The 16,433-nt window shown below is 40.3% G+C and overlaps 1 protein-coding gene across 4 annotated transcripts in view; it reads left to right on the forward strand.

Moving 5' to 3' along the window:
• The window catches only part of trrap (transformation/transcription domain-associated protein), an 82,094-nt gene extending 66,656 nt beyond the window's left edge, over positions 1-15,438 (forward strand). For all 4 annotated transcript variants that reach the window (XM_082152649.1, XM_082152651.1, XM_082152650.1 and 1 more), the window contains exons 61-70: positions 787-948; positions 4,078-4,168; positions 4,273-4,472; positions 5,295-5,556; positions 11,239-11,464; positions 11,958-12,175; positions 13,002-13,186; positions 13,503-13,706; positions 14,766-14,960; positions 15,059-15,438. In XM_082152649.1, the coding sequence (XP_082008775.1) occupies positions 787-948; positions 4,078-4,168; positions 4,273-4,472; positions 5,295-5,556; positions 11,239-11,464; positions 11,958-12,175; positions 13,002-13,186; positions 13,503-13,706; positions 14,766-14,960; positions 15,059-15,343 (2,028 nt within the window). In that variant the 3' untranslated portion in view covers positions 15,344-15,438. The remainder of the gene's footprint in view (positions 1-786; positions 949-4,077; positions 4,169-4,272; positions 4,473-5,294; positions 5,557-11,238; positions 11,465-11,957; positions 12,176-13,001; positions 13,187-13,502; positions 13,707-14,765; positions 14,961-15,058) is intronic.
• Positions 15,439-16,433: the final 995 nt, after the last annotated feature.

The following is a 16,433-nucleotide window of genomic DNA, read 5'->3' on the forward strand; positions in this document are numbered from 1 at the left end:
TCGCGTGGTTTACACGTGATTAATGAGAGTAGCTGCTCGCTGATTATCAGTAATTATCCGTAAGCCGTGTGGTCCGTGCTGTCCAGTGCTTAATGTCTCCATCAGGCCTCAGAGGAGATGACTGTTTATCTGTTACCGGCCACCGTACGAGAGCCCCACCAACAATAGCAAGAAAAGGCAGCAGCTGGTGGGAGTGAAGCGGCCGAGATGATTTTACAAGCCATTAAGCCCTTGAGTAGCTATTTCAAGGAGCTGATGGCCTCATCTTCAATCACTGACATAGTTTTAGTTTAAAATGAAAACATTACCTGTTCAGTCCTACAGGTTGATGAACATTTTCATCCAAACCTACTATTTATGAATGTTTGTGCCAGAGATCAAAAAAAAAAAATTTACTTGGAGACTTGACTTTTTAAATTACTCTTGTGAACAACCGTATGTCTACATGAAGAGAACTTCTCATTTGAGTGAGTTTTTACAGTGTTTATCCCTCCTTTGCTGATTTGACTGATGTGCATTATAAATATTTTAAATATAAAATTATTTAAAATGTATTATTCATTTTAAATATCCATGGTATTAAATATGAAATGAATTTTGGTTCAAGTAAAATGTCAATGTAATTTTTCTTAATTTTACATAAATCCTAGCTGTTTCTAGGAGTGTCTACGAGTGAAAATGTCTAGACATAATATGTATTTTTAAATATATGATATGAATTGTTCTGCAGTAGAGTTTATAAAATCAAAACTATTACCTAAAGAGACTGTCTCTCTTCTTCTTCAGGTGCTGTGGCTGTTGAGTTTTGACGATAAGAACACCTTGGCCGACGCTGTGGACAAATACTGCATTGGAGTGCCGCCCATCCAGTGGCTGGCTTGGATCCCTCAGCTCCTCACGTGTCTGGTGGGCTCAGAGGGGAAACCACTCCTCAACCTCATAAGCCAGGTTGGATTCCACACTACATTACCTTTTCTTAGCAGAACATTCATGCTTGATATATCCATCTAATCAAGATTAATTTCTTCTGCTGTCTTTAATAAGAGAAAGTCTTCAGCCAGTCCCCTCTTTGTCAAATTCTACCGGTTCCCTTTTTAATTTATTATGCAAAGCATTGTTATTGGGTTAATATCAAACACTCTCCAACTGTGGGAACAGAACCACCAATTAAACAAGAGACTAATTTGCCCTCCTTGATGGAGTATTATTTCCAAGCCATTTAAAAAGCTCCTGAACTTCAAACAGGAAACAGCTGCTCCAAGGGGCTCAAAGAGAGAGGGAGAAAAAAAGAGATGGAGGAGAGAGTTCTGTGTTCTTAACCCACGTAAAATGACGGCTAAATCCCCCTCTCGTTCACTGACACGTTCCAAGCGGGTTTTGCATGCAGCTCGACCACCTCTTTTCTCACGTACACATACCAGACCAGCGACTTCTAATCTCTCCATTTCAGCGCAGCGTGCAGTGGAAATGCTTCACTTTGAGATTAAGTACACTTGAGTCCCTGATAAGCACCCAATGAAATGGATATGTTTGCACACCATAATCTCAATTAATGGAGTTGTCAAGGCTGTTTTAGGGATGACAAGTTTCCTTGTTGAAGGATCTTTGGGGTCTGATCTAAGGAAGGGATGACGAGTGAAAGGTAGATGTTTTGTAAAACTCTCGATTTTCAAGTGAAATCTCCAGCGGATGAAGCACCTTTATCTCGGGCTCTGAATTATTTAGCTGTGCTCCAGTTGGCGGGATGTTTTAAAAACGTTTAATGAAATATTGATGAAGGTGAGCTGTTGGGTGCCTTGAGATGAAACTGAGGCGAGGAAAACTCAAAACCTTTATGCAAACAGACACCCATCACATGCCAGCACTCGCACACCCTAAAATATGATGAGAATTCTCTCCAATTTTAGGGGTGATCTCTTCCCCTTTTGCCTCGTTCATTTTTAATGCGATACTTAACAAGCTCTTAACAGGAGGTCTTGGCCGTGGCTGCTTTTCATGTAAAAGCCCATCTGGACTCAGAGGTGTCTCTTTACACCTAAAGGCCAGCCTGTTTTCCGCCGTCTGCTTGACAAAGATCGTGTTTCCACTCTAATGGCCTGCTTGAGCTGGCTGCTGTGAGACCTGAGAGGGGCTGCGGGTGGTTTGAGAAGGAACGCTGTCTGCCGCCTTCATATTTGTCTTCATCCCCCCTCACACTGATGCGGACAACATTCACACCCCTCACGGATATTGCAGTGCCGGGAGAGAAAGAAGAGAGGAACAAGTTGATGAGCATGTTTTTGGGACTATTACATAACAATAAAAGGATCCAAAGATTGGGTTATGAGTCAGACTCCTCTGTTGGTTGGATTTAAAGTATATAGCCTGGGGGCAGGCATTTTTCTTTCTTCATATGTGAAATAGACCTCACAACTTAGTGCTTTGATTACAGCTTACAGTTTTCAAACAGGTTTCCCAAACATTCTGCCTATCTACAAGTGATTGTTCAAAAACATACCATTTGTACCATTCATACTGATTTCATTTGATTGGTTACAGCCCTATTGTGTCTTAATATTCTAATAGAATTAATTGATTAAATGTAAGAATTTGACACACAAGATGATGCAAACATTTAATTAGGTTACAAAAATGTGTTAAAGCCCATTAAAGGTAAAAATCCATTTAAACTTGTTGGAAAAGATAATTTCTGTCACTGCTATGAACTGACCATCACACAGAATGTGAGAAATATAAAAAACTTTGAGTCAGCTGTCAACGGCAAACCTGCCAACACAATAAACGCACTCAGCAAAATATCGTCTAATTATCATTATCGATAAAATCCCAGAAAATATCGAGATTACATATTATAATTTTTTTCAATATCGCACAGCCCTAACTGCCATAAATATTTTTTACCGGCCATGAAACTGACTACTAACAGTAGTTTTCAGGTACAGAAATTTAATAAAGTAATCAAATGTTAAATAGCACTTTATAAATTAAACGACATGAAACAGAGCTAATTTGAGGCGCACAAGTAATAAATTGGCGAGGCTTAAACTTGCCGATGCTGCACTGGCCCATCAACTGTCAAGAGGGTCATGTTCTCACATTGCATTGTTAGAATTCATAAAAATGTTACCGGACAACTGGCAATTGACAGTTTCGTTTTTCCCGACAACGCAGATTTTTACTCCCATTTGGTGCTTGGTGAGTGTTAATTTTAGGCATGTATGTATGTATGTATGTGTAAATGTTTATGTATATTAGAGATGCATGGATCAGCTCTAACAACATTCGAATCTGCTGTTAAAAATAAATCATCCACCCGCCACCCACCTGAACCTTTGGTTTTAGGCTTTATGAGTTTATTGTCATATACATACAGCGCTTCAGAGCCGTTATATATCACTGTCACATACCCAGCACTTGATTCGTCCTTGTTAACTACTCCACTATAACGCTCCCACACGGTACTTTTCTTTCTTTCTTTCCTTCCTTTTGTTTTGTTTTGAAATCTCCTTTTTGAAATTTCTCTCGGATCTGTTTTGCCTCCATTGCTGCTTAAACAAATGGACCCTGCAACTGCATTGCATATTTCCATCATTAATAAATTTGATTTTTACAACTATACCTTTATCGCTATACTATAGCTATCGTCCTTCCTGTGAATGGGCCTTTACTGTGATATTACGCATGATCAACCCTGCGCTAACGTTAATTAAAAAAGACTTTTGTTCTTCGTGCCAATGTATCATTGCCATTTTGATAAATACATGAGCTTTTGGGCTAAAACATGAAACATCCTGAGCCTTCTTTTTGTGATGCTGTTCAAGGACACAGCAGATCTCCGAAAGGGGGAAAGTGTACACTCGGGTTTGACAAGCTTTTAGCGAGTGTCATATTGAGCCATGGTTTTAATCTGCCCTTGATGTTTGTCCATCTCATTGCTTTCCCCCTACGGTTTCGTTTTCAAAAGCCTGCACTATCACAGAGAAGTTTCAAAACATGTCAGCACAACGTTTCTCACTCTCGCTCTGACCCAAGCCCACAGGGACGATCTGAAATGTAATCTGCAACTGTTTCTCTCAGGTGGGACGTGTCTACCCTCAAGCAGTGTACTTTCCGATCCGAACCCTGTACCTGACGCTGAAAATCGAGCAGAGGGAGCGCTACAAGAGCGGTATGACTGGAGTTTTTTCAGAACATTCATATCCAACAATATAAAGTCCTACAAAAGTCAACTTTTTTTCCCTTCATGTGCTGTTGTTTCTCACTTTTCCTCAGACTCTGGCCAGCAGCAGCCCAGTTCAGCGGCTGCCCAGACCCACTCTGCGTCTGACCCAGGTCCCATCCGTGCCACCGCTCCCATGTGGCGCTGCAGCCGGATCATGCACATGCAGCGTGAGCTCCACCCCACCCTTCTTTCCTCTCTGGAGGGCATCGTGGACCAGATGGTCTGGTTCAGGGAGAACTGGCATGAGGAGGTGAGTGGTTTTGTGTTAAAGAGTGTTTTTGTATTCCAAAGGTGAGTGGCTACCTCTTAAAGCACATCAGCCCCAAGCGCAAGTTAAACATGACATGAATGCGTTTTCTGTCCGGTTTGCTTACGTTCTTTAGTCTCATGCCGCATGCTCTCGTACACGTAGCTGTTTTCAGAGGGCCGCCTGACTAGATGAAACCTGACAGAGGGGAACGATTGGGGCTCACTGAGGCTGAAAAGTGGTTTTGCAGTGCAGGTGGACATTGGCGCTTCAGTGCTAATCGGGCTTTGGCGAAGGGCTCGTCGTGATTGATGGGTGAGGGATTGCTGAGATTGGATTGCTGTGACAGGGCTGATGCGGTGATGCGTCGAGACTGGACAGGGATTCAAGGGCCCCACTCTTGTGGGGACGCTCGGCGACAAGCGGCCGAAGAAGAGGAGAGCAAAAGGGCGAGGAATGAAAGTTTAGCAAGGAGAACTGGAGGATGAAATAAATTGGCATTGAGAGAGCTCAGTGAAGTAAAACATGGGTTTAATTTTCCAGACATTGATGAAGTGTAGTCCCAGACTAAATTAGTCTGTTAATGGTGATCTTCTTCACTTGAAGTCTAAGCTTAATCTCTGCAGCAGAGACCAGTAGAGGCAGGCTTTTACTGATCTCTCTGGTGAACATATTCGCCTCTGAAGGATTTTTAGTATTATCAAAATGGCAAATTGGATTGAATATGTAGGAATGGTGTTATCCTTCATGGTAAATTGATGATAACTGGTTAACCATTCATCCTTGTCTCTTGGTTTCTCATCTTTCCCTCATTTTCTTCCCCAGGTTTTGCGGCAGCTACAGCAGGGCTTGGCGAAATGCTACTCTGTGGCATTCGAAAAGAGCGGAGCTGTGTCCGATGCTAAAATCACTCCACATACACTCAACTTTGTGAAAAAGTTGGTCAGCACGTTTGGCGTGGGCCTGGAGAATGTCTCTAATGTGTCCACCATGTTCTCCAGCGCCGCCTCAGAGTCCCTGGCCCGCCGAGCTCAAGCCACCGCTCAAGACCCTGTGTTTCAGAAGATGAAGGGCCAGTTCACCACAGGTCAGGAAACACAATTCAATTCTTGTGCATGTTATTTTACATAGAAAAATATCTTTCAGCAAAGTGCCATTTTTCCACCTCCAAGTTAAAAAATGCAATTTTCTTGCATCTGAATCTGACATGACAAAGAGTTTGTAGGCAGTTTGAAAGATTATACAGGGTCTTCCTACAGTAGCGGTTTTCAAACGAGGGGTCGCGAGACTTAAAAAATGGGTCGCCAGGATGATTTAAGGAAAACATTAAAAAATGTATTAAACTAAATTTGTTTTCATTAAATCATAGCCTATATAAAAGAAACACGCGAAATATGGCTATTTAAATAATTAACAGATTAATAAAATGAAAGAAAAAACTGCGACAGTATGCTGCTGAGTTTGGTTCCTTTCTGTGAGGCGCGGCGCTCCACAAACAAGTTGATAGAAAGGAAACCGGAAACATTTTGATTCGAATGAGAGAGTTACGTGAGACCAACGCCACTTACTTACACTTTCGCTTTAAATTATTTCGTTTTGGCTTGTTTATAGTTTTTTTTAGTTTTTTGTTTAGTTTTTTAATTCTTGTTCTGTTCTGAATATCATTCAATTTAAAGGATTTGTTGTGGAATATTCTAAGTGTATTTTTTAAGCATGCAGCAAATGATAGGCTATTAATTGGGTAAAATTCTTACGATCAGTTAACCGGTTAAGTAGCATTCCTGTATAAATAGTTAGATCAGATTAGTGCAGAATCAACTGTACATTGTGATCGCGTCAAGGATCAGCAAGTGCACGTGCATCATCAAAAGCGGTTGTTAAGAAAAGTGCTGAGCGGAATTTTTGTGCCATCTGTGCACAACAGTGTTTTAAATGAGAATAAAGTCAAATGCACCTTTAGCCCCATTGTATTCTGTATGCTTGGCTTAAGAATAGACCTGTATAGGCCAATGGGCCTTTCTTGAAAAAGTTTGAAAACCACTGTCCTACAGTCATGAAAAATTTTGAAACATCAGGTAATTTCAAAAGTGAGATTTAAAATTCTTAAATTTAACTCTTAATTCTTTAAAAAGTCATGGAAATTGATTTAGTCAAAATCAGTGTTATTTTCATATATTGCTATGGTATTTATTAATATTTTGAATTCGCTTATATAATTGTTTATAATTTTGTGCTATTTGTCACTTTTATTCGTTTTTGGATTTTTAAAAAATTATATAATATAAAATATTTCTATAAAAAAATTGTTTTAGTATTTTTTTTAGTAAGTTAAACTTGAACTTATTTCAGTTAGTTCTTAATTTTAATTAAACATTTTAATTAAAATTTTTCTTTTTGCTTAAGCTTATCTAATATTTATATTTTATTTCAGCTTTATATAAATTACCGAAAAATTTATTAGTTTTACTTTAACAACAACACTTCATAGTATAAACTTGTCTTGTGATTCTAATCTCTATAAAATAAATTTAAGATTCGTATCCAATGAAAAATCATGGAAATTAATTGGTCATGGTCTGGGAACCCTCATTATAGCTGGATTTTCTTGATCCAATCAAATCTCAATCTCGATATCAACCCCAACCTTTATTCTGTTTCACTTTGAAATGGCATATTACAGAAGTTTAGTGCGTTCTGAATGCTGTTTTTTTTCAAATGTAGTTCAATGTCATTGACACAGATAAAATAATTCAAGTCAGCTGACTCTTTGAGAATGAGCTGTCACACGTGGACTTCTCACAGAAGTGTCGGCAGAAGTCTAAACTGTAGGCAAGCGCACTTAAAGGATCACGTCCCCTGTGCACAATTACACATGCTTTCGTTCTTGTCTCTGTTCTGCATAAGCACTTCTGCTCAGAGTTAACCACAGGCCTCTCCACCAGACCGACTCAGAGAATAATTGGCTCTGTGAACCATGTGATTAGATTTAATGGGAAGATGACTATGGGCAGAACTGTGTGTGTATAAAGGTGCTGTTGACTGTAAAGAAATTACACAGCTTTAAGTCAACATGCTCACCAAAAAACAAAACAAAACACTATACATGCCAAATATGTGTGGATTGTTTTGGAGGAAAAAAGTACAAAACTTTTTTTTTGTAATTTGCTAAATGTTTTTTATTTTGTAATATTACTTTTATTTATTTAAAATTTGATTGTTGTTTAGTTTCATTAGGTTAAGGGGAAGTGTATAATTTTTCACTTTTCACAATTTGAACAATTGTCAAATGCTCCACCTGTCTTCCATTTTTCAACAATACGTTTTTTCCCCAAACTCATCCCACAGGTTGAGCTTGTTACTCAATTATCTGGCCCACTTTTACAAGTGTACTTTTAAATCATAGTCTCCTTTTGTTTTGTTTGTGTGTTTGTTTTACTTTTACTTTTAGTAAGAAACCAAATGCTGAATTTTTTTCTGTGACTTTTACCTTTAAATCCCAAATGTCCTTCACCCCCCTCGAGATGTTTGTTTTTAAAATCTCTCTGAGTACGGAAGAAGTTGCCACGGCTCTTTCCTGAGGCCAGTTTTGTACACATTGCCCGACAATAACCTTCCAGTGCCCCCAGAGCATGTGTGATCCGAGGCGTATGTTAAAACAAACTCCCCCTCAGCTGTCCTCTGCTCAGGAGAGCAGAATATGTTTATACTTTCCTTCCATGTCCACCTACAGTCTCTCCACCTCAGTAAACCTTGAATCCTGGAGCTACTGTTCTTGTTTGCCTCATATTGAGTTCTATCCGGAGGCCTGTGTGTGTGTGTGTGTGTGTGTTCATGGCCTTAGAGGACTGTTAAGAGTGTAAGGGTGTAAAACAGATGTTGTGGTGCCAGCTGTCTCTGGGCAGTGAGGCGTGGCCAGCGCGCCCTGAGCCTTCTTTACTCACCCGACACCGCATTCTACTGGGAATGAGTTTTTGGAGGGGAACCAGCAAAGCACACAGCCTCTTCAATCTCTGTATCCTTCTCTCCTTTTCCCTAGAAGTTTCTCCTCCCAATCTCTCCCTTCCAACACGTGTCCAAACAAACACTCAGCACCATTTTTTAAGAGTCTTTTAAACCAATCACATGCAAGCCAGGTGTATGTTATTTTATCATAATGTGGGCTTTTCTTTTTCTTTTTTTTCTTTTCTTTTTTGCTACCAATATAATTACATTTTTAACTTTTGATGAGATCTCATTTAAATGTTTTTTGCACTCAATTGCACGCAAATTAAGAAAATGTCATACTTGTATTAAAGACATAAACATGTTCAAACTAAACTATACAAAATTATTATATAAAAAATTATTTTTAATGAAAATGTAAAAATATAAAATGTATAAATTTGCTTATATTTTAAGTAACATTTATATTTTATATATAAAAAATGGGTGTGTACTATGCACATTGGGACATTTTCCTGAGGTAAATGTAATGTTGTTAGATGACAAGTTGTTTACAAGCTATTTTATTGACATCTTCCTGTGGTTTAATACTGATTGGGTGATGGCATAACACTTTGTCTACACCGAACGAGAGTGGCACAATGCAACACGGAAAAAGAAAAGAGTCCATTAATGATGATGATAATAATAATAATGTTACATGTATATAGCGCTTTTCTGGGTACTCAAAGCACTTCACTGGAAGGGGGGAATCTCCTCAACCATCACCAATGTGCAGCATCCACCTGGATTATGCGACGGCAGCCATACTGCGCCAGAACACCTCCACACACCAGCTTATTGGTGTGGAGGAGACGGAGTGATAAATCCAATCAGTAGCCTATATAAATGGGGATGATTAGCCAGGATGCCGGGGTTACACCCCTACAGGTTTTTCCCAGGAGGTCTCCCATCCAGGTACTGACCAGGCTCAGCCCTGCTTAGCTTCAGTGGGTGGCCAGTCTTGGGCTTAAGGGTGAAATGGCTGCTGGCATTAGAATCAGTGTTACTGTCTACACTGAAAACTGAGTTACATTTGCTCCATACGAGACTCTGCGCTATTTTTGTTTCAAATATATGGGAGTCATAATGCCATTTCATAACATTTTAAAGGATAATTTTCTCAAATATCCTTTTGGAGATTTTTGTAGTTTTTCTTTACAAACACCAATATACAGATACATTTTTAAATAAATGCTTAAATTGTGTACCTTTAATTTTGTATTTAAAGTAATAATGTAGTGCTGGGTAAAAAATACTAGTAAAAGTACTGTGATAGAATACTAGTGGTGTTTATATTTCTGAAATGCTTGTTTTACCTTCGCGGGGTTATGCTATTCTCGAGCGATGCGGTCTACATTGATCTAAAGCGGGAGCGTGTCTGCGGGGCCGAGGCTGTTTCAGGGCTCCTGTTGTGCTGTACACTGTGTTCACTCAGGCATTTCTGTGATGGAATTTAAAGTAGAGAATTCACCAGAGACTGCTGCACAGCGAGCAGCGCAGGCAGACGGCCGATGAGGGGGGGGGTATTTTTAGCGCTTGGCCACCTCCACCGCCCGAGCATTATTAGGTGCAGAAAACTTCCGCCTACTGTGTATCTCATTCACAGGTCAGAGAGCACACAGCAGCAGGGAGCTCAAATCCCCCTAGAGTAGAACTGATCCCGGGTCAGTGAGAAGGCTGAAACTGAGCGCACCGTACACCCCATCCATGCTCAAAGATGCAACATTTATCAGAAAAGAACCCGTGCTGCCCAGGAGGTGCCGTTATCTGAAAAACCCCTCGCTTCGGGCCACTGTCACTGCAGGGGATTGTCTGTTCATTTTTTTTCTAAATTGATTGCACCAAGTCGACCGCTGCGCGTAGCTGTGCTTTTCAAGTCAAATCTCTTTCTTAATGCTCACTGGTCATTAAGCACCTAAACAGTCTTAAAGTCTCTCAGAAAGAGTCAGATTGGCGGAGATTACAGAGCGTGTCTGATTTCATAAGACATCATCTAATTTGGGGCATGGAAATGGGCGGGAGCCGCAGTGCTTATGGCAGTTTACTGCTGAACAAAATGTCACACAGGACGTTGACGATATTGCAAGTGTCATGCGAGCAGTAAGAGTTTCTTAAATGGCCTTTCATTATGTGTGGCAGCCACATCTCTCTGGCTTTGACATGAGTGGCAGCTCAATGCAAGATGCTTTTGAATTAAAGCCTCTTTTGCCAAAGCGTTAATTATACAAAGATATTTTTTCTGCTGGGTGTTTTTCCTCTTAAATGTCTAAAATTAAATGCCAAGCCATTTCAGTATCTGCGGTGTGTGGTTTTATTAATGTGGCGCAACAGAAGTATGAAAGTGGAGCAGTTTTTAGCCTATTTGATAAAGACGTTCTGGCCTGGAGGTTGTCTCTAAAATTGGGAACGTGGCTTGCATTCCGACCATACCTTTTGTGCGTGTTCTCCAACTTAATGCACAATGTCATTTAGAAGTTGCATTGAGCAGTTAATCCTTTTTTTTTCTTCTTATGAACCTTGATGTTATCAGCACCATCACGTCGCAAGGGGAACCTGGGAGGAAGTGCACTACTTCTGTTTCCCTGATCCAAAGATAACGTCTCCTCCTGTCTCAGTCTCTTTCTCACACTCTCTGCCACTTTTGCGCTGCCACGTGTACCTATTTCACACATCCAGAGTCTTTTCCTCCACCTGTTTTTATTCCATCTTCTTTTGCAGTTTTTTTTTCTTAGCAACCTATCTGTTCCTCTGTTTTACCGTGCCCCGTCACTCTTTCCGTACACAGATTTTGACTTCAGTGTTCCCGGCTCCATGAAGCTGCACAATCTCATTTCAAAGCTGAAGAAGTGGATCAAGATCCTGGAAGCCAAGACGAAGCAGCTGCCTAAGTTCTTCCTGATAGAGGAGAAATGCCGTTTCCTTAGCAACTTCTCGGCCCAGACTGCCGAAGTGGAGATCCCGGGAGAGTTCCTCATGCCTAAGCCCACACACTATTACATCAAGATTGCCAGGTAACAATTAATACACACCAGGGATGGGTTTGTGCTGGTCGACTGACCATTTAGTCATCCAATAACTGACTATTTGATCTGTCTTAAGGAAGTCATAAATAATTAGCCTAGTTTCAACAATACCTGATGAATTTTGCCGCATAAAATATATCAACCCTCAAAATCACAAAAATAAGCTAGTCAGCCTCACTAATCTATTCACCCAAGTAGTTAGATTTATTTTTGCAAATTGCATCTGTGTAGGGGCCAGCAAAAAACAAATCTATCCTAATTATTCAGGACTGGCTTTAGACAAATAAGTTGACTAGTGATTTTTAAATGTAGCTTCATGTTCTTAGTACACACTTGGACTCGTAGGTGGTTTTTGATTTAAAAAAAAAATATTCTCCCGTCGGAGTTCTAAGCTAGACTCCAGCTGAGACCTTAATTCTTTATGATTACTTCATCACTTACCCATCATTCTCTCTCTCACCCTCTTACGCTACCTCCTAAGGTTCATGCCCAGGGTTGAGATTGTTCAAAAGCACAACACAGCTGCTCGACGCCTCTACATCCGCGGGCACAACGGCAAGATCTATCCATACTTGGTGATGAATGACGCATGTCTGACGGAGTCCCGCAGAGAGGAGCGTGTGTTGCAGCTCTTGCGGCTACTCAACCCCTGCTTGGAGAAGAGGAAAGAGACCACCAAGAGACACCTCTTCTTCACAGGTACTGCGGTAACCACAGATCACACAGAAACGGTCCCTTCCCCATGATTACATCTATTTATGTCAGCACTTTGGACATGACCTTTCGTTTCAATGACCAGGTTCAAGCCTGAAGTTTATTTGTAATAAATAAATAATCAAAATAAAATCATGAAGAAGTATACTTAAAACATTATAAAGAATAAAGAATAAAATTTAATAAATTATTTTAAATACATGAACATTTTAAAATACATTTTTACTTCTCTAGTGACACATATTTTAAATTGTGGCATACATGTTCAGATCTGCCCCATTTGAATGCTGTACATTTGCGCTCAGTGCTGGACTCAATGGCCTAGTTGCTCTCAGACAGATTGGGGGAGGTAGAAGAGAAGAAAAAGAGGCAAGATTGAGGTGAAAATGACCAGAAAAGCTGCGTAGTTGTAACAGAAGAAAGAGAGGGGACTTGAGCAGAAGGAATGAAAATGAGGTTGCTCTTCTCCCTGTGGAGACTAAGGGAGGAAGATCTAAATTGTCTTTTTTGTGACAGACACATTAAAGATGAAACTCTCTCAGGTCAAAGGTCCAGGGTGCCAAGTTTTAGCTTTTCGCTGGAACATTTTGTCTTTACTTTTTTTAAATGAAAAGAAAAGAGATTGATTTTGATGCTGTAACGTAATTAATAATCTTAGTGATGGTTAAATGCACATTATATTTTATCATGAATTAATGCATTTCACTAAAGTTATTTATTAGATTGGGTTTATGAGGTATGAGATGTCCCAGTGGTCATGTGACATGCTTACCAGCAGAGTACATCCTCCTTAAATCTGTTCTCTTCCCAGTCCCAAGGGTGGTGGCGGTGTCTCCTCAAATGCGGTTAGTGGAGGACAATCCATCGTCTCTGTCTCTGGTGGAAATATACAAGCAACGATGTGCTAAGAAGGGCATTGAGCACGACAACCCCATTTCCCGCTATTATGACCGGCTTGCGACTGTTCAGGCTAGAGGAACTCAAGCCAGCCATCAGGTATGTCATGAATAATGTAAAAACTATATCAATTAAAAAGGTATGAAAATTTCATGAAATTGCCAAGGACATGTCAAATATATTTTTTCCTATATTTATATTTTATATACAGATCTGGATGCCTAATGGAAGTGAGAATAGTAATAATAATATATAATAGAATAACAATAGATTTGACTTGGGGAATAATAAAAAAACAATACCCTTACTTTTTGACTTTGGGTGGAAATGAACTGGACATTTACCCTAATATGCGGTTAAGTAAATGAACCAATAAAATAGCTTTTCAAATAATCTTTTTTGTCCATGTTTTAAGGTCCTGCGTGACATTCTAAAGGAGGTCCAGGGCAACATGGTTCCTCGTAACATGTTGAAGGAGTGGGCTCTGCACACCTTCCCCAACGCCACAGACTACTGGACTTTCCGCAAAATGTTCACCATCCAGCTTGCTCTAATCGGCCTGGCTGAGTTCATGCTGCACCTGAACCGTCTCAACCCAGAGATGCTGCAGATCGCACAGGTACCTGAATGACTTGACGTAATGGAACTGATCTCATACGTGATACTAGCTTTCTTTCATCAAATATAAATGCATCCAGTAAGTCCAAAGCAGTGTGTTGGGTCATCACACATGCTTCAGTTTTTGTTGGCCACTCTCTAGCTGTCCTGCAACATTTGCGATATGGTATCGGGTCAGTGCAGGTCCGCAGAGTGCATTTGAAAGTCTTTTATTAGATATGTGCGTCAAACAAGCACCTCATCCTATGATTCTTATCTGCAGTTTTCTGACAGGCGGACGAATGGGCGGCTAAGTGGGTATAGTAAGCCCCCTTGCTGCCGGTTCCACTCTACAGATCTCATTAGGCATTTGGGAGATTACCACGGCAGGCAGAGCGGACAAGCAGATATGTGCTGTCTTTGTCTCTCTCTCAATAACACACAAACCATCATGCATTTCACTGGTGTATCACTTCCAGAGTAGCTCTCCGTTTCACTTCAGATATTGAGATTGGTCCTGTGCAGAGTCTAAATACTGAACTTGAATCACGTTTGAACATGTTCTTATTGTGCTTGGAGTTTCACAATATTTGAGTGACACTTCATCATTATTAAACAAAAAATGTAGACAATTATTCAGATTATTAAATGAAATGTAATATTAAGCATGTTATCTGTGAAATACTTTATTGGTGATGACGACGCTCTACGTCAAGGGCATCAGAAGGCAAACGGAGACTTTTGTTCATATGCTGAAATGCTGATGCAGACCACAGTGGGTGTAGGATCGATACTTCCTCACATTTTTGTGGTCGGATGTCTACAACGCTATCCATTTTTTCCCAGAGTGCTATAGATTAGCTGTTTTCTGATGTTGGTCCCACCTGAGTCCCACATGAGCAAATGGGCTCCTTTCCCAAATTTGCTTTATTCCTCTGGATGGAAACTAATGACTTGGCGCCACATGATATTTATCTCTCAAAGTTAGCTGACGTCTGCAAATTGTACTTTCGGTTTGACAAGGTCAGATTCTCCAAGATTAATTAAATGACACCACCCTAATGTGTTGTTCCCTCAACAGGACACTGGAAAACTCAATGTATCATACTTCCGCTTCGATATTAATGATGCCACTGGTGATCTGGATGCCAACCGGCCCGTCCCCTTCAGGCTGACGCCCAACATCTCTGAGTTCCTGACCACCATCGGTGTATCCGGACCCCTCACGGCTTCGATGATAGCAGTAGCACGTTGCTTTGCTCAGCCTAACTTCAAGGTACGCTTTACGAAGGTCAAGAATAATGAAGAATGAGACTACACTTTCAGTCTCTAGGATTCTTGACCCACTCTCAATCTGTGTTTCCTCTCAATCAGGTCGATGGCATCTTGAAAGCAGTTCTTCGGGACGAAATCATCGCTTGGCATAAGAAAACGCAGGAGGATACATCCATGCCTCTGTCCCCAGCTGGACAACCTGAGAACATGGACAGCCAGCAGCTGGTGTCTCTGGTTCAGAAAGCTGTGACAGCCATCATGACCCGCCTTCACAACTTGGCCCAGTTTGAGGGTGGTGAGAGTAAAGTAAACACGTTAGTGGCAGCCGCCAACAGCCTGGACAACCTGTGCCGCATGGATCCTGCCTGGCACCCCTGGTTGTAGGTTGTGTAAAGAAAGAAACCCTGGCAGATCTCAGAGAAATGCAATACTGTGAAAGAGAATGTCAGAGTGGATGAATTTGTCCTGCACATGTTTTTTTTTTAAATGTCTTGGTTTGAATTCACGTATTTGGAAGGGGTTATAAAATGTGCAAACTGTAATTTAAAAAAGAACATGATATTACCTAAGATCTTTAGTATTCACTGTTATATCCACAGGTAAGAGATACATGCAGCTTTGTTTGGTTGTACAGAGACTATTGTAAAACTGATGAGCTTTGTAAAGTGCTTTTGTTGAGACTGTCATGTCAGCGAAGAAGTGTGACGGTACAATACAGCCTACTGTTTCCACCGCCTTTTCTTGGCTCCACACTGGAAGAGGGTGCAGCAGCTATCCCAGCAGATTTTATGCAACTCCCATCAAGCTCTCCTTTTACGCCTCTGCCATTTCTCTCTGACTGACGGCAGCCTTTTAATTTACATGAATCAACACTCAGAAATGTTCAGCATGTTGTTGTGTATGTCATTATTTAAAATTGTATGTGGGCATTTTCTTTTTTTTTTCTTTTTTTTTACCTTTGTACATGTAAAAATGACATTGCATCCTTTAATTGCTTGTACTTTTCTACAGGTTTGTGCAATTTAAAGCCACCATGTTACTGTCAAACATTCGACCATAGATACATTTTTTTTTCCAAAATATTCTGGAAAGGCAAAGACTTATGAGCGTTAAGACTGGGGTAGGTTTATATTTAGCTCATTTTTAGTTACTCATAGCACATACAATTATTTTATCCGTTATTACAGCTCAAAGGTTTTCAACTTTGCCTTTTTAGGAGTGTCCCAAAGCGTTTGTATCTCAATGATGCACCTAAAAGCATTTTTGTATACATTCCCCTCTTTTGTATAGGTACAGGATATTGTGCCAACATATGGAAAGTTACCTCTGCAATGTAAATATGCATTTTGTTTTAATAAAATGCTCTTTTTCAAAAAAAAAAAAAAAAAAATCCATTGGTGTTTTCATAAGAACGTCTGTGGATGTGTAGCCCGGCTGTGATATGTATCTCTGTGGGTGGTTGATTGAAGGACAC

Source organism: Leuciscus leuciscus (assembly GCF_965113295.1).
Source record: "Leuciscus leuciscus genome assembly, chromosome: 21".
Classification (NCBI taxonomy): Eukaryota; Metazoa; Chordata; class Actinopteri; order Cypriniformes; family Leuciscidae; genus Leuciscus; species Leuciscus leuciscus.